The following is a 19,757-nucleotide window of genomic DNA, read 5'->3' on the forward strand; positions in this document are numbered from 1 at the left end:
ATATCTACATTTAATCAGCATTAATGATTTCTATGGCCAATTAGAATGTAACTACATATTATCAACAAAATTAAACTTGTGAATCAATAAACTGCTGTATCTTATCTCATCCATTTTTTCAACAAGTTTAATTTGTCTCAAAACCGAAGAATGAGCTGTTGTGCCTTAAATTATTTTCTGGTGCAAATTATCAAAACTGTTTCCAAACAGCTTTTGTAGTAAGATTAAGCTATGCTACAAGTCCTTGCCAAACTTCATTTTTTAACAAATTAACTCCTGTGTCTTTTATTATCTTTTCAATATATAGCATACAGCCATCTTTAAAAATAAAATTAAATAGACATAACTAACCCGGCACCTAGTCTTAAAGGCACACAGCATTACTGTAGAACAATGAGTATCCTGGAAAGCAAGTTGTTTGAGAAAACTATTATCAGTAAATGGTTTGGTCTACTACACAGATTCTATATTTGCTATTTCTCATGTGAACACTTCAACACAGACTTTAATATAACACACTTTAAAATACGGCAAACATTTAGCAGTAATACAAATATCTATGGCAAAGAAGTTAGTCTCATTTCAAGATTCTTTTGTCATTGTTGCCTTAAGAATGGTCCCCAGTTCTACTCTGAGCACTATTCACCACATCCAACACTTACACCCTAAGAAACTGCTTTACAGGTTATCTTTTTAATTATAAAGTCTGAGCTGCTTTATGTAGTTTGAACACCAGTATTCCTCAGTCAGATCAGGCCTCCTCTATGTCAAAGCACGTGTTTTCCACAACTGATTTCAGAGGAACATGAAACCATAACCAAAACCCAAACCCAAATATCCCCTCTGACAAGACAGGACCATAATACTAGATCTGAATTTTATATGTATTTGGTCAATAGGATTTATTGTAGATTACAAAGACTTCACTATCTATGCAAAACATATGTCCATCTCGGTGATTGACAACTTACTCAGGTGGGCAAGGCTCAGTGTTGCAGGCTCTTTGGTTATCTGGAGGCTTACTGTCAGGATCACAGTAATTGTTTTGTACAATGGAGTTGTCATCCAGCCTTTTACACACCACCTCTTGTTTCTGCACACCTTGGGATGACATGAAACACTATTAATCAATCATTCTTGATCTCCTACTTGCTGAGTAAAAGCGTATTTCGTCTATCAATTATTAATCCTACCATCCCACTTTAATTGGCTGTATGCTGGAGGGGTGTGAATTCCAACTGACTGAATGCCCCCTGACCACAACAAGTCTTTCATTTTCCTTCAATTTTAGGCCACCCCACTGGGAGAGGATTTAAAATCGCTGTTGTTTTCTAAAACAAAGGGAATATATTTATACAGTTACTAACAGATTGGTTTTATTTGTATACTGCACAAAATCCATTTTCTGTCTATCCTCCTCTCCTAGTTAAAGGCACGCAAATTCCCAAAGAAAACATCACCAAATAGAATGTGGTCACACTCCAATACAGACTTAAATTTTTTATGTGCTCTGGTTTAAAATAAACCAGCAATACTGGGAAACAGTGTAGCATTTTTATACATGTCATCCTATAAATATTTTCTTCATTTAAAAAAACAGAAGTATTATTCATTCTGAAAGATGCATCTTGTCTCTGCAAATGCTCATTTTTTTCCTCACTCCCAGCTCTTCAGGGTGGTTTAGAATTGATTACTATCCCCAAAATAAGATGACATATCACTGCCAAGGCAGCATTATGAAGTAGCATATTAAGTAGATTTTATGTTTTTAAAAAAACAGGATCTAACGAAATGCATTGAAGAACAACTGATATAAAACAATACTGCAGCTCAGAAAATTGTTGTAGAGAGTAGTAGACACAGCCTTCTCCTGTCTTTTTGGAACAAGCTGGATGATCTTCGCTAGCACAAAAACACTGTAGACATGCAATTTATATGCAGCTCTTACTGAACTTAAGTAGTCACAGCAATGAAAGAATACGATTATTTATATGATAAAAGTTGAAAAAAGCCCTGAACCTTCCTTAAAGAGAGAAGCAATTATTTATCTCTTTCCAAAACATGAAATGCTTATAATTAAATGGGGATTAAAACAAAGTGTCTTCAAATATCTGCCAACTTTACTTTACAGCCCTCTCTCCATTTTAAGACAGGCTTTTTATAGTAGACATGCAGAAATAAAATTAATTATATAAATATGTTTTTCAGACACGAAATATCCCACTAAAAACATGGGATTTCTTTCACCAAGTATTTTTCATCCTTTTGCTTATTTTAAACAAGCTAAACAACTTACCTTGCAACTGATTCTTTTGTTATTCGTTATAGACAAGAATCAAACCTCCTACTTCGATTCCTAAGGCCTAACTTATACAGAATTCAGGTATTTAATTCAAACAGTCAATCAAGCCTAACATTGAGACACGTGAAATTTGGCCCATAAAGCACCATGCTTGGCCACGAACAGAAGTCTTCCAGTATATACACAGAGGCACATGAATCTCTTCAAGTTATATGCAAAGAACATGGGGAAAATGATAACCTCCTTCTTCATGAGTCTTGAGGAAGGCATGCACTTGCCCATGGGGCCACAGATGCAGGAGCAGGCATGACCCTTTCTCACCTTAATTCCCAGGATCACAACATAACTTCTGTGACCAGTGGTTAATTTAGCTAAGGTGATAAGACTGGTTTCTAATCTTATTATTTCTAGTTTTTATTCAACTACAGTCTGATGTAAACTGTTTAAACCAACTTGAAAGCAAGGATGAAAATCCATACCTGCCTGTGCCAGATGAACGTCTTGTTTTCTGGTTATAGATTAAATCACTTTTTTTGTCTTCCTCCCACTGGCTTCATGAATCTTGCCTCCTTGGCTGCAAGATTCACCCACAATGCTTACTGAAGAAAATATTTCCTTTCCATACCCTCTTAAACTGCTCAGTTTTCTATGTCATATAGTTAGGAGTACTGTTCTGGAGATGTAGCCCCAGATGAAATCTGTTCACTCCGCAGTAGGGAATTGCTATTTAAGAGGCATCAATATCAAAAATATGGGTACTATCCCTCTTGTAAAAGCAGAGCCTTGTTAATTCAAATACGCTCATGAAAAAATAGTTGTCTAGATCCTAGGCAGATGAAAATGTTGCATTTGTTCTCAATGCTGAAGTTCATGTTTCCTAACAAGGAGCAGAGGGATTAGATTCATCCCTCAATATACCATTTCTTACAGGATGCCTCTTTGGCAGGTGGGAACTTTGTATCAGCACTCATAATGACCTTCCTCCTCACCTCAAAAATCACTAAACATGTTGAGATCAAAAATGCTTAATGCCAGAGGTCTTCACTCTCCTGCAGTGCCTAAATTCTGAGTCTCGAGTTTTGATGCTGGGATATCTCCTTTTTGATTACAGCTACATATAACCTTCACAAAGTATGCATTACAAGTCAGGTTGTAAATCATTTCACAGGTCTGAAATCTCAGGTTATGCAAAAACATCACAATCATTTTAGAGTATGCTTTATATATGTAAAAGACACTGATTAATATAAGACGTGTCTTATAGGTGAGCCAGGTAAATCATTCAGCGTCTTCCATTTGCTCTTCTTTCTACACATATTTGGAAGCCTAATTAGACAACAGCAAGTACTTCTAAACAGTACAGAAGGCTGCCAGGCTGCTCTCCAAGTGTATCCTACATTACACAAATCTACATGAAAAAGCTAAAAAGAAAATACCATTTTTAACAGTATAAGACCTCTATTTTTTTGCTAATTTTCAATTTATGTGCTTTACATGTTGGAAAAAAAAATTTTTGCTAGATAGTTAGGTCCAGTTGGAATTAAGAAACAAATCAAATCTTTAGAATGAAGGACTCTCAGGGGCCTGAAGTACATGCCTCCACAGCTGTTAGCTGATCGTGCTAACATATAGACATGTGAAAGGTCTTTAAGAAGCCCACTAGGCTCACTGCCTTTTGGCCCAGTTCTTAAAGCATGACACTTGTCTACTGATATTTTCTAATTCTTTTTTAGGTCTAAGTGACAGCAAAAGCCTTAAGAATGTCTAGATCAATGACCCTGCCACATTCCCTTGGTGTAGATAATTAGTTCTATATTACAATATATCTAGCTAGTCAGGCATGGCCTACCATGTTAACTTTGCCACATGTTTCAGTTATTTCTAGACCTTTATACTTTTCTTCAAAATTTTCAATCAGTTCGTAGTTCGATGTCATTGCTATATATTTTTTGAGATACATATATATATATACACACACCACACATATATACACAGAGAGATTATTTTCTTCGGTTCGCTACTCCTTCAATACTATTCTAGTAGAGAAAAGACAAATCAATTGCAGCAAGAAAGAGAGAGAAAATGTTCACCAGATTAGGCTCTCCTTTACTTAATCTCTTCCTACAGCTCTTGACAAGTAAGTGGAGGAATTAAATATTTGAGAAGCTGTGGCAAGACGATTCACTTTAAATTCTAACATCTAAGCAAACACTGCCAACAGATGAGAATAATTAAAATCAGATCTATCAACCTGAGTGGGAGTATTTCTTTTGCAATTATCTACTCAAACATCACCATGATGAGAAATAGTATTCAAAAGTCTAGTTGACATAGAATTTAAGTTCAGCTTTAACCGATGAATAATCATCTACCTTTTCTATCACAAGCTGCCTTACTTCTCTTGGTGGTAAAATAGGTTGGATATTGGTTTCCTAATGACATTTCCAACAAATATAACTGCTTAAAAATAATGCTTCATACGTACTTTAGAATTAAGCTTTTAATGATGCACACCATTCTTGCAAATACATTTATGGGACAGCACAGATATTAATGTTACGTTTTCACTGAATTACCTACTGGCATTAGACATATTTCCTTCTACATTTTGGCTAAAAATTGGCAGCCTCAGTAAATCAATTTCAGAGGAGCTATGTAGTAAAAAATTATGAACTCAAAGCATCATTGTGCTCAGGTTTTAAAAAAAATTTAAGTTGGACCTGTTACCTACTGAATGCTGGTCAGGTAGCACATCACTCGTAAGTGTTCGCTATTTACTCAAAACAGTGCAGAATTTTTGATCCACACCAGGAAATATATTAATCCAGTGTGAAAGTGTTCTGCAGCATCCCGCCACATAGTATGTACAATTTATATAATTGCTGTCTAGTGTTATTTAAAATCAAATCTCAGAAACTAAATTCAGATTCTAACTTTAAAACAAGGAAAGGAAATGGAAAAAGCTAGAGGTGCAGTTTTTACCCAAACAACAGCTACAACTTGGTTTAGCCTTCTGGGCCTTGAAAAAATATTTTTAAATTATCAACTCTTCCCAGAGTATGTGGTCTCTCTTAAAATAATCTAAAAAGCACAGCTACCCAAGTTCATTCAAACTCTTGGGGGAATAATTACAAGCAGTTAGACAGAAACACTCTGCTTTCAAATATACAGATTTATAGTTTATAATAAAAGACATAAAATGTCCTCATAACTGGTCAATGCAATTCTAATAGAAAACAAAACTCCAGTGGTTTGGTGACCATAATCTCCAGAGAACTGAGATGTTGTACACATTTCAATTCACAAATAGTCTGCATAACTTTCAGCAGCCAAATTTTAAATTACATAGAACACATTTTATTCTTAAAATAAAACTGCAGCCATGTAAATACTATATCTATTTTAAAGAAAAAAAAATAACAAAAAAAACCCAAAACACCAAAATTTGTGGTTTGAGATTGCAACAGTTAATTATAAAGATGCCAGTATCACTACATAGTGAATCCTGCATCACAGAAACTAGTGCATGCTGGTTAAACCAGACATACTTTCTGAGCTCACTCATCTGATCACAAGATGTTCATCACAGAGCCAAACCTCCATTTTTCTTAATGAGGACAAGTAGGTTTATTTGTCTAAGGACAGTTTCATAATTCATCTGATGGCATGAAAGAAAAACCTAGTAGGCACCACTCTCTGAGAGTGTTGAACAGTGGAAAAAACTGGATTGTAATCGATTTACTTATATATTACTGACTGACTATTTAATAAAAAATCATTAAGACATTTAACTCATTTGGAGATGAACTCTAACAGAATGAATGAAATAAAAAAACCCAATGTTTAGGGTACCTGGTAGATTTCAGATAAAAAATGCTGTCACTTGTTGCCATTTACTGTTAGAACTTAATAAGCATGGAAGAAATTTAAAAGGTGGTGGTGGTGTGGTTATGCAGTTACTGGAGTTCATTTTAAGATGTATACAAAAGTAAAAACACAAAGAAGGATTTCTTTTTCCTTTGTTGAATTTTTTTGAACAATACCACCAGTAGTTCATTTCCTCAATGAGAATACTTATGATCTAGACAGTCACACTGTTCGGACAGTCTTCGGAAAGCTATAGGATAACATATAAAGAGAGACAGGTTTGAGAGTAAATAAACTATAATACTGCGATCTTTAAGTGATACATGTCACCCTTTCCCATTTTTCTCTTTCCAGCCATTATTTTACTATTTTATTTCTTATTTCTACGTATTCTGGTTTTCTCTTTCTCTGACTTTCTCATTAAAAAATAATCAGGTCCTAAAAGAAAATCTTCTGTTGTTGTCATCAATTATCTCTAGCTTGCAGCAAACTCATCCCTTCTGAATGCTCTGAGTTCTCTTCTCTCCCCCTCTTCCCTGTACAGATAAAGTTGCACTGTACATTGTGGTATTCTCTGGCATTGTTTTCCTGTGATCTTGTCCAAGTCTGCCACCAGCTATAAAGACCTATATGAGATAGTAGCAAACTCTCCTTCTGAAAATCTTGACTCAGTGTAGTCAATATTATAAATTTGTATTTTAAATATATTTTTCAATTTAGAAAAAAATGGTTCTAGTGTAGAAAAAACTGCAATTCTGGATTTCCAAGCCTAGGAGATATTAAAAATGAACGAAATTGTATTCTCATCCTACACAAGTACATGAATCCAGGAAGAGAGATGTCTGTAAAAGGTAAGTCTTTTTAACTACCTTGTAAATCTGAAGAACCTATTTTTAGAAAAACTAAAGAAAATATCAAAATAAACCTACTCCTGCTTGGTTCACAGTACGGAACATGATGGTCACTAGCAGAGAAAATATGGAACATTTTGTTCTTTTCTCCTTTAACATGAATGACATTACTAAACCCCAAGTCTATGATCTATCATGAAAGAAAGACTAACTTCCATCTGCTTTTCAGACACAATCTAAACACGTGTTTGTTTCACAGACTTTATCTCCTATACCATTTTGTGAAGAATATAGGAGGAGAGGAGGTATAATGTCTACTGTGGAAAGAGTCAATTGATTTCAGATGCCTGGCTGAATTTTCAGAATACTTTGCTTTACACAAATTTTGTGCAGAGGTACCCATATAATGACGAACTGATTATCACCAAATAAGACTGCAATATACACTTCGAGTTACTCAGTATAACATGAGAATCGTACAAGCGAAGCAGAAATGGAATGCAGAGTTCTGGCACCACATGGAACTGTTGTAAGCAGAAAAGTCTCCTGCTCCTTCCCATCATTCCACTTACCATGCTCTTCCTATTCTGCAAAACTTAGACAGGGCCTAACAGTTTTTGTTTGAAATGTTAAAGCACATATAGTGCTCAGGTGTGACACATTAGCACAGCAGAGATAAACATGAAAGTCCAGTGGGAAAGGCAGCGCACTGCTATCTAAATAAGACTTTAGGTTGCCTCTGCCTTGGTCTTAGCTTGCTCCTTGGCTTCTGACCGCTCTAGTACTCTCCTCCAAGGCAAGGCCTACAAGAAGCTCTATGAACCGCTGGATGCACTGGACCGTTCTCGAAATACTGTGAAGAAGTGGCTGCACAAAGATCAGATGCTTCTACAATACACAACACTCCAAAATTATTTAAACTTTGCACTGCCAAAATGCTGCTCTAGCCTTTGTGCTCTGCTTCCTGACATTCAACACATATCCTCAAGTTCACAATATAGTAATATCACATATATTAAGAAAAAACTATGTTTAAAGAGTCTTGGTAAAATGGTATTCAATGCAGATACAGTCAGTCTGAGTTAGAGAGAACTAGACCTAAGTAGTGTGTATGGGACATGAGGTAGCCTGCAACACACCCTCAGAGAACGGTCCGTTGTCAACTTGTCCCTGTCTCACAGAACTGCCACAAGTACAGAAAAAGATTAAGATTTCATAGTCATCCTTACTTCTGTCACTTCCTATCTAATGCATGCAAATTTGATGCTTTTTCTTTTTAAGTGCTACATGCACCTGGACAAAAAGAAGTAATATCAAAATACAGACTTACTCAGAGAAGGACAAAAGTTAAACACGTTGATTGGAATTCAGATTTTCCTACAGCTTCAGTATAAAGCCTATGCTTTGATATAAATGTATATCTTGCTCTACACAATCTAGAGCTTTCCTAAATCAAGATGGAATATTATATGGTCAAACCCTGATCAATCCATGCACTACAGGTGAGCTACACCAACTACAATCTTAGAATCATAGTATGGTTTGGATTGGAGGAGACCATAAAAGATCATCTAGTTCCAACCCTCTGCCATGGGCAGAGACGCCTCCCACTGGATGAGGCTGCTCAAAGCCTCACCCAGCCTGGCCTTGAACACCTATAGGGAGGGGGCATCCAACACTTCTCTGATAAACCTGTTCCAGTGCCTCACCACCCTCACAGTAAAAAATTTCTTCTTAATAGCTAATCTCAATCTTCCCTCTTTCAGCTTAAAACCATTGTCCCTCACTCTGTCACTCCTGACAGAGTCCCTCTCCAGATTTCCTGTAGGCCACCTTCAAGCACTGGAAGGCTGCTATAAGGTCTCCATGGAGCCCTCTCTTCTGCACAACCCCAACTTTCTCAGCCTGTCCTCATAGCAGAAGTGGTCCAGCCTTCTGATCATCTTTGTGGCCCTCCTCAAAACTCAAGAATTTTAATAGACACATGTCCTCCCTGCACTGAGGACTCCAGAGCTGGATGTAGTACGCCATGCGAGGTCTCATGAGAGCAGTGTAGAGAGGCAGAATCACCTCGCTCAACCTGCTGATCACACTTCTTTTGATGCAGCTAAGGATACAGTTGACTTTCTGGGCTGCAAGTGCACACTGCTGGTCATATTGAGCTTCTTGCCAGCATCCCCAACTCCTTCTGTTCAGGGCTGCTCTCAATCCATTCTTCACTCAGGATGTAAGTCTGCTTGGGTTTGCCCCAACCCAGGTGCCGGCCCTTAATTTGGTCTTGTTGAACTTCATGACATTCACATGGGCCTACCTCTCAAGCCTGTCAAGATCCTTCTGGATAGCATCACTTCCCTCCAGTTTGTTGACTGCCACACAGCTTGGTGTCATCCGCAAACTTGATGAAGGTGCCCTCAATGCCACTGTTCCTGTCTCCAACAAAGATGCTAAACGTTGACCGTTGAGGAACAGCACTCGTCACCAGTCTCTACCTGGACATTGAGCCACTGACTACAACTCTTCGAGTGTCACCATCCAGCCAGCTCCTTATCTGTGAAGTGGTCTATCCACCAAATCTATGGCTCTCTAATTTAGAGACAACAACACCATGCAGGACAGTGTTGAATGTTTTGCACAAGTCCAGGCAGATGATGTCAATTGCTCTTCCCTTATCCGCCAATGCTGTAGCCCCATCGTTATAAAGCCACTAAATTCATCAAGCATCATTTACCATTAGTGAAGGTGATTGTCACCAATCACCTCCTTATTTTCCAGCTGCCTCAGCCGTTTCCGCAAGGATCTTCTTCATGATCTTGCTGGGCACAGAGGTGAGATTGCCTGGCCTATCGTTTCCTGGGGTTTCCTTTTTTTTTTTTTAAAAAATGGGCATTATGTTTCCCCTTTCCCACCAGACTGCCACAACTTCTCAAATATGATTAATTATAAGAGAGAGGAAAATGCTGATGATTTTAACTCGGTCACAGTCTGTACCAAAGTCACTATATAATATTTTTTTACCCTCATAAATAAATAACTATTTCCAAAGTAGTATTCCTCACACATAATTATTGTCCTTCTCTACTTTCAGTGAGAAATTCTTCAACTGTTTAATATTTTCTTATCCTTTCACGTAGAGCAAAATGTGTCTTCTAAAGTCAGAGTTCAAGTAAATAGAATTTCAATAACAGACTTCATAATGAATCCTGTAGAAATAAACAAAATCACACGGTAGTTTCATTTCTAAGTTTACTCAACTCTTCATGTTTATATCAAGCAAATTTTCCAGTTACAGCCTCCGTCTCTACAACCTTTGTCTGCCATTTGTTTTTCCCTGACTCAGCTCTTTTTTAAAATTCTTCTTTTGCATATGGCAAAAGGTGTTTCATAAACTGAAGGGCATCACAGGTACTCATATGAAGCCAGCAGATAGAACTTTTAACAAGAACTATATCTACAATTTAATATTTATTCACTGAGCACAGAGCTCAGTGAAAATAAGCGACCACACTATATCCTCATACTTAGCTGAAAGAAAGTGCCTGATTTAGCCACCATAAGCTACAAAAGAAAATCTTTCCTCTCAAAGAGAAGTTTCAGATGAATAAATGTGTGCAGTTCTCAGGGACTCACAAATCTTCCTTTAAAATTTAATAAATTAAGTAAAAATGTTTCCATGAGGACAAGTGGCCACTCCTTCAGAGCCAATTGTTTTTGACATTGTATATTATCAGAGCAGTGACATGACAATGATCTTCATGAAAGAGAATCCATGGCTAAAATCTTTCTCTATCTAAATTAATAGTAGTTTTCCCATTGATTCAAAAAGATCATTAACTCATTGCCATCATAAGCCTAGACGAGAAAAGACTGAGGGGAGACCTCATCACTGTCTACAACTATCTGAAAGGAGGCTGTAGAGAGGTGGGTGTTGTTTTCTTCTCACAAGTTACAGGCGATAGGATGAGCAGAAGTGGCCTCAAGTTGCGCCAGGCAAGGTTCAGACTGGAAAACAGGAGAAATTCCTTCATGGAAAGGGTTATCAACCACTGGCAGAGGCTGCCCAGGGAGGCAGTTGAGCCACCATCCCCAGAGGTATTTAAAAGACAGGCAGATCAAGTGCTTAGGGATATAATTTAGTAGTGGACAGGTATGATTTGGCTTGATGATCTCAAAAGTCTTTTCCAATCTAGCGATTCTATGATTCTAAATTGATAAAAATAGGATTTGGCAGTACCTGTAAGGTTCTGATACTGGAATTGTCTTTTCCTAGGAGCCAGACACTTCAGATCTTTATACTTCTTTAAAATGTTTCTTTTCCTATCAGATTCACCATTACTAAAAGAGTAGTTCAAAAAGCAATCTGTTACCCAGGAATCCAACAAATTAACAATAAAATTGTTGAAGAAAGTTGGCACCTTCTTCTATTTTGTTTCAAGACTTTCTCTATTTAGTGGCACAGGAGAGAATTTGTGCTGTCCTTTGTGTATTATATTTGACTAAGCAAACAGATGTATTTAAACAGCAAACAACTAGTAATAGCCACATCAGGTTCAAGTACAAAAATAAGTGAAGATGGCTTTAAACATGAACATCTCCAGAATCCAGAAAAAGAAAAGGACAAATATTCAATCCAAAGATTCTTTAAAGAAATATAGTGTCTTCCTCTTGCTATGGGCAGTTTCACAGCACAGTAGAAAACTGAAATTCTAAGGTGGAATTAAAGTACTCTCCCACATCTTCTGAGACTGATGTACGTCAGGGAGATGATACATTTGGTCTTCAGAGAGAAGAAAGATACTGTTCACACAGCACTTCTACTCACCAGTCCTTGCAGCAGCAATGGCATTGGCTTTGAAGGAAGCCAACTGTCCTGCTCTCCCAGCCATATACAAAGAATTGCATTGGTGGCCACTAGAGGGAGGATTAGGAATATTGTAAATTGTGGGCAAAAGGCACCCATGATTAATCACATGGGAAAACCTAGAAATCCCCCATTGCTGCCAAGGGGGAACAATTCTCTGACACTGCTATAGGATAGGAAGTGTGATTCAGTTGTTATCATCTGCTACAGAGGAGCTGCCAGTAGGCATCCTAAACTTTGGTGGCTGGAGGACAGGAGGGCTGACTACAATCATGTGAAGCATACCTGCAAACACACAAAGACACATCCCTTTATTTACAGTTGCTTTATTTGCCTTCTGGTTTTAATCTCCTTACTTAAAACTTCTGATGTCCTTTAGCAAGAAAGCTCCTGTGAAAAGCAAACATACCAGCTTCAAGAGAATCTCAGAAGAAGTATCAGCAGAGAAATAGTGTGCCAAGATACACTGAATTTAACAAAAACATCTGAATATATTAAATGTACTTGAAAACAGCAACATCTGTTGTGATAAAATAAACATTATTACACTAAACTAGGGTTTGAAGCATGTCTGAGAGAAATATTTTCAATTAGCTACCTAGATAGTTAGGCAGTAATGTGTATCTTGCAATTCAGTTTACCCTTTAGCCTGACTGCCTGGTGTCTTACCTCCAGCACAAGTGGCAGAACATTCTGACCACGGCAGATGATTCCATGCAAAGCCAACTTCATTGTCTCCACTGCCAGTGCGAGAGATGGGAACATTGAATTTATACCTTACACCCAAATTTTGCTCCTGTAGCAGAATCTGTAGTTGAAAACAACTGGTTATACCATTAAAACAGGCAAGCACAGAGCAACTACAGTGACATTTAATCTAGGTATGTATTACGTCCTGTGGAAGGGAAAAAAGTAATAAAGGCAGCAACAGTAATTCTTTCAGGTATTCCCAAAGAATCTGGACTAACTTTTAAAACATATACAAAAGAGAAATGCTATTGCCTAAGGTGAGCTTAACACAACTTTATAACTTCTGTGAGTTTTTTATTCTTGACATAATTGTTCTAAAAAGCCAGTTTTCATAAAATTAATGTCTTAATAGAAATTACCTCGACAGATGAACAATTATACGAGTCAAAGCTGCTTAAGGACACATCTGCGCAAACATGCAGCAGTCCCCAGTGAAAATTCATGAGGAGCTATCCACACAGCAGTTATGAACCTAGCTCTTTCCTTGTTTGTACTTCTAGTGACTATAACAATAGTAATAACAGTAACAGCAACAGACTGTTGCTGAGGTCATTGTTTTCCCTTAAAGCAATAGCCAACAGCATTAGCTTGGTAGAATTACACTTGTGATTCCTTTAAAGGACTATCAGAACTCGCACTGCAGCTGTATCACTGCAAGTCATACATAAGAAGTTCAAGAAATCAACACAAGCTTTTGTCTACCCTCATGGTTAACTGCACTTCCACATAGTACCTGTCCAACGCTAGCCTTTGACTATCAAAATTTTTCTTTCTGTTGCTAATGATACGTATCATGTTAGCTGCAGCAGTGTAACACATTTTGCAGCTACTTCTCATCCTCTTCTACCTTCCGCAATATTTTGCAGAGGCATATCTGCTTATCTCCACTGTGCAAACGACAGGAGAACTTTCAGTAAGAAAGACAGTGGTACTGACTCAATGAGAAAAAGCCCAATAATCATTGTGTAACTTATTCTGTATGGACGTTTTAGCTTATCCATAATTACAGCAGAAAAAAACCCCAGGATTCATGTATTTGAAAATGCTGCCTTGAACATGAATATCCAGGCAATAGGATATTCATTTATCAGGCTTGCCTATGACAAGCTGCAGGAGGACACACAATGGTTGGAGGGACTGGGTGCCGGTGTGGGCCCTCCACCTGTTTCCCCAGGGAATGAGTGGAATGGGGTGATAAGAACACCTTAAGAGAAATAAGGGGTGTTCCACTAAGAAGGCAATGCAGCCAATAGCTCAGCTGAAGTGCCTCTATACAAACACGCACAGTTTGGGCAACAAACAGGAGGAGATGGAAGCTACCATGCTGCTAGAAAGCTATGATCTGCTTGCCATCACTGAAACTTGGTGTGATGAATCCCATGACTGGAGTGTGGCTGTCAAGGGCTACGGGCTGTTCTGAAGGGACAGACCAGGAAGGAGGGGTGGAGGCATTGCCCTGTATATCAGGAAATGGATAGAGTGTGAAGAGCTGTCTTTGAAGAGTAGCCACAAACAGGTCAAAAGCTTATAGGTCAGAATAAAAGACTGAGGCAACAAAAGGAACCTTATGGTTGGTGTATACTACAGGCCACCCAATCAAGGAGAGACGACTGATGAAGCTACTCCCTCCAGCTGCAGGAGGCTTCACACTTGCAAGCTCTCATTCTACAGGGGGACTTCAACCACTCTAGCATATGCTGGAAAAGTAGAACAGCAAGGTGTAGGCAATCCAGTAGACTCCTGGAGTGCAGTGAAGATAATTTCTTAACCCAGGAAATAGACACGCCTACCCAAGGGGATGCAGTACTGGACCTGATGATCACCAGTGCAAGTGAGCTCATCAGTGATGTCAAGGAGTCAGCCTGGGCTGCAGTGATCACACACTGGTGAAGTTCAAGGTCCTGATGGATATGGGACAGGTGAGGAGTATATTCAGGACCCTAAATTCCAGAAAGCAGACTTCTAGCTCTTCAAGGAGTTAGTCAGTAGGACCCCTTGGGATATGGTCCTCAGCAACAAGGGAGCAGAACAGAGATGGCAAGTCCCCAGATGTAGAAAATTAGGAAGGGAGGAGACCAGTGTGGCTGAGCTGAGATGTACTGGTGAAGCTCAAGAACAAGAGGGAACTGCACAGGCAGTGCAAGCAGGGACAGGGTACCTAGGAAGAGTCTAGGGACACTGCCTGGTTGTGTAGAGATGGGGTCAAGAATGCCAAAGAGCAGCTGAAGACAAACTTGGCAAAGGAAATGAAGACTTAACAAGAAGGGCTTCTACAGGTATGTCAATCAGAAGGAAGGTTAAAGAACGCATACCCTGACTGATGAATGAAAATGAGGACTATGTATCAACTGACAAGGACAAGCCTGAGGTACTCAACAGCTTTTTTTTGCCTCAGTCTTCACCGACAACTGCTTTCCTCACCCCTCCTGGGTCAACAGACATCAGGAAGGGGAGCAAGGGGTACAGCCCCTCCTACTCTAGGGGAGGATCACGTTCCTGACCACTGAGGAACCTGAACATATGTAAGTCCATGGGACCCAACGAGATGCATCCCAGAGTCCTGAAAGCTGATGTAGTGGCCAAGCCACTCTCTAGGATATTAGGTTACATGAAAAGTCATAGCACTGAGGGAAAATCCCTGGTGACTGGAAGAAGGGTAACATTGTGCCCATTTTTAAAAAGGGTAGAAAAGATGACCCTGGGAACTACCAAACCGTCAGCCTCACCTCTGTGCCTGGGAAGATCATGGAACACATCCTCCTAGAAGCTGTGCTGAAGCACATGGAGAACAGGGAGGTGATTAGTAGCAGCCAGAATGGCTTCACCAAGGGCAAGTCCTGCCTGATCACTCTAGTGACTTTCTTCAATGGGGTAACTACATCAGTGAACACGGGAAAAACAATGAATGTGATCTATCTGGACTTCCATAAGACCTTGAAGACCTCCTTCTCTCTAAACTGAAAAGAGATTAATTTGATGGGTGGACTGTTCAGTGGATAAGAAACTGATTGAATGTCGTATTCAGGGAGTAGTGGTCAACAGCTCAATGTCCAGATGGAGATCCATGACAAGTAGTGTCCCTCAGCGTTCCACACTGGGAAGAGTGCTGTTTAGTATCTTTATCAATGACACAGACAGCGAGATTGAGTACACCCTCAGCGAGTTTGCAGATGACACCAAGCTAAGCAGTACAGTTGCCACAGTGGAAGTACAGGATGTCATCCAGAGGGACCTGGACAAGCTGGAGAAGTGAGCCTGTATGAATCACACAAGGTTCAACAATGCCAAGTGCAAGATCCTACACCCGGGTCGGGGCAATCTGAGGTTTCAGTACAGGATGGGGGATGACGTAATTAAGAGCAGCCCTGCGGAGAAGCACTTAGGAGTGCTCATTGATCAGAAGCTTAACACGAGTCAAAAATGTGTGCTTGCAGACCAGAACACTAACCGTATCCTGGGCTGCATCAAAAGAAGCGCAGCCAGCAGGTCAAGTGAGGTGATTCTGCCCCTCTATTCCTCTCTTGTGAGACCTCATCTGGAGTATTGTGTCCAGTTCTGGAATCCTCAATGTAAGAAGGATATGGAGCTGTTGGAACAGTTCCAGAGGAGGGCTACAAAGATGGTCAGAGGGCTGGAGCACAGCACCTCTGCTATGACGACAGGCTGAGAGAGTTGGGCTTGTTCAGCCTAGAGAAGAGAAGGCTTCAAGGAGATCTTATAGCAACCTTCCAGTACCTGAAAGGGGCTACAAGAAAGCTGAAGAGGTATTGTTTACAATGGCATGTAAGGACAAGGGGCAATGATATAAACTGGAGAGGGGCAGATTTAGACTAGACATTAGGAAGAAATTCTTCACAATGAGGGTGGTGAGGCACTGGCCCAGGTTGCCCAGGGAAGCTGCGTCTGCCCCATCCCTGGAGGTGTTCAAGGCCAGGTTGGATGGGGCCTTGGACAGCCTGGTATAGTGGGAGGTGTCCCTGCCCATGGTAGGAGGGTTGGAACTGGATGATCTTTACGGTCCCTTCCAACCCAAACCATTCTACGATTATATGATTCTAACAATTATTACATACATGAAAATAAACTATCTGGTTCAAGTAGTCTCTGAACTGTAAATTTGGCTGCTGACAGAATATACCAGGCAAGTACCACCGTGTTTTCATACTCCTTCTCAATATAGCAGTGCAACAGAAGGCTCACTATTGCCAGAGACAGGGTATCAGGATTCTGGTTTGGTCGCATTTTCTGTTACTTACCATATTTTGTACACTCTGTTCAGAGCAATACATATCACAGTTCAAAGCATGATATGTTTCCTGTGCTAAGAGTACACTTCACACTTAGGCCAGGCTTAAAAGCACAGATATCTACAGAACTGTTGGGAATTCTCATGCTGTATCTAAACACGTAACAGAGATGGGGAATTTCTGTGAGATTTCCCAGGGTCTTCTGATTTTATCCATTCCATCACAATGTTTGCCAGTCAGTTTTGTAAGGTAAGAAAGCTGTGATAAAAGACAAATGCAAAGTCCTAGCCAGGCCAGCTGTGTATTTTGAAAATACAATCCATTTTGATTTCATTCATGGCTTTGTCTTTTCTCAGAACACAAATACATATTTCAAATATCAGAAATATATTAATTATAACTTTACCATGACTATGAGATTTTCTGAAGTAGGGCCTAGCGCTTCCAAAGACTCTGGTTCATCTGTTGGTCTCTTGTAATGGAAAGCTGTTCCAGCCACATCAAACTTTCTTGGCCAGTCAATAGTCCAGGCACCATTAATATAGTAGTCATCCTCTTCAGATTTTAAAGCTTAAAAAAAAATACAAGCCACCTAAAAATTGGAAGCAGCATTTATAATAGAGAAGCCATTGCAAATTAATCTACCAATTTGCTAGAAGTATGTGAGCTTCAGCTCAAGATTACTATTTTTTCAAGCAGTATAAACCCTTTCTTTAGCCCTGGTCAAATATCCCTCGTAAAGTTTGACAACATTATCTCTACAATAATCTTCAGTGTGTGGGTATATTTCACAGATTTCAACATGCAGGTCCTTATATGGAACAAACCAAAATGTTTCATGCAACTTGCCACATATTTTCAACTTTAAAAACAGAGTCCACATGCAATGTATGCTGTTCTATGTAAGATATATGTAGGTCTCAAATATATAATCAATTACCAATCTAATCTTTAGATTAAGGAGTTGTGGCATGGGATAGTTAGTAACTCAGATAACGTGCCCAGGAAAAAAAAAAAAGAGAAGGAATACTGAGTCTGATGCGGGGTGCCAATCAGCTCCTGCTTTGTTGCCTTTGCAAACTTGTTTTTTCCTTTTCCTTCTTAAAGCATAAAGACAAGGTATTTCTACTACAAAACCAAACACTAGCTATTTAATCTGATAAATTATTAATTATCTAAAATATTCTAGACAAATAATATATGTATACATAAACAGTAAAAATACGACAATCGTATGTATTTATAAATATATATTGTACATATTTAAAAGAACAAATATATACAACAGAAGTAAGATACATATATAAATATTACTTTATTTAATTTTCTAAAGTATTATTCCTAATCTAAAGCCTTAAACCATATAAGTACTGAAGATACAACATATATTTCTTAGCTAACTGACCAATTACACTGGACAAGCACATATTATTCAGGGATTTATATTTTATATTTTATCAATAATATTAGATTAAATTTCTAAATATGAAAACTACATTAATTAGGCAGTGAATTCTTGACTTAAGGTGAACTTACCAAGTTATTCAGCACTCATATTTACTTTAAATGAAACCAGTTCTTAAATGTAAAATGATGGTTCGAAATAACATGATCAAACAGAAATACGATTTTTTGTTGAGACAAATGACTGACTACTAGACAAGGAACAAATTCACAACACAAGCATACGGAAAAAGACAACTTATCATCAAGTTTTATTCTCAACTACATCTGTATGGACAGATGGTTTACCTTAAACAGATAAGAAAAATGTCTCAATGATGCTGCAATTTCTAAAACACATCACAGAGCATTCATATGAGTGAGAGACAGTTGGGATGCAGTAATGTTCTGTTGGTGACAGCCATATTCAGCAGGGATCAGTAACCATATCCATATCCATCAGCACCATAAGGTCTGAAAAGGAATGTCTTTCTATAGCATGAATCTTACAGCATTGACTTTCCTGGATTTACTTTGGAAACACTCGTGTGCTTTGAGTGAAGAAACTAGCTCTGACATATTCACTCATCTGGAATTCTCAAACTAATTCAGATTCCTTATTATCTACAGAGGTTTTCAAGAAGGAGATGGTAAAAAAAAGTGAGTCTATGAGAACAAGACAAATTGCAGGCAGAACTGTGCTAAATGAAAGAAACAGTGCTTCTCTGTTTATCTATTTCACACAGGTATGTGAAATAACTACATTGCAGCTGAGTATCAGTATTTTATCAGTGGTTCTATTTCCACATAGACAAAATTTTCATCCGTCCTGCTTTTACAAGATCTAGCTTCATGAAAAGGTCACAGGGTCTCCCTAAGCATATTAAATTATCTCTTACTGTGTCACCCAATCTTAAACATTTTCTTCTCGTTATGTCTACTATCTACTAAGAGCAAATAATTAAGTGAATTCTTTATTTATATTATTTGAGACATATGAACAATAACAAATTATATATATGAATGAGCACAAGACAACAAACATTTTCTTAAGTGTTTACATAACTGACAATCCTGAAATTACAGGCTATCAACTGTATGTATTCTATACACACTTAAATTAATGTATATCCAGAAGCAAAGCAGTTAACTTTTACCTGTATGACTGCCAAAGAAAAATGCATTTGCATTGTCTGAACAGATTTACCTAATGTCAGTTGTCATGCACAGGTGAAGGCCACACAGTTGTGAATAGCATTCCAACAACATAACTACACACCAATGATGACGCAGTGACATAATGCTATTAGCAGATGAGAAAGAATGAAAAAGTTAAGGTCCTAGTCAAATAATATATGAGAACGTGAGAATGCAGAAAGCCTACAGAAAATTAGCACGCAACTCCCTGTTGCATAAAGGGAAGATAAGAGAAGATGTCA

General features: G+C 38.5%; 1 protein-coding gene across 6 annotated transcripts in view; it reads right to left on the reverse strand.

Annotated features, from left to right (window-relative positions):
• Positions 1-19,757, reverse strand: part of ADAMTS6 (ADAM metallopeptidase with thrombospondin type 1 motif 6) — a 143,224-nt gene that overhangs the window by 16,238 nt on the left and 107,229 nt on the right. For all 6 annotated transcript variants that reach the window (XM_009559583.2, XM_054054768.1, XM_054054767.1 and 3 more), the window contains 3 exons: positions 17,282-17,445; positions 12,548-12,686; positions 972-1,101 (listed from right to left, as the gene is read on the reverse strand). In XM_009559583.2, coding sequence (XP_009557878.1) covers positions 972-1,101; positions 12,548-12,686; positions 17,282-17,445 — 433 coding nt within the window. The remainder of the gene's footprint in view (positions 1-971; positions 1,102-12,547; positions 12,687-17,281; positions 17,446-19,757) is intronic.

The sequence above is a fragment of the Cuculus canorus genome, chromosome Z, assembly GCF_017976375.1.
Source record: "Cuculus canorus isolate bCucCan1 chromosome Z, bCucCan1.pri, whole genome shotgun sequence".
Taxonomy (NCBI): domain Eukaryota; kingdom Metazoa; phylum Chordata; class Aves; order Cuculiformes; family Cuculidae; genus Cuculus; species Cuculus canorus.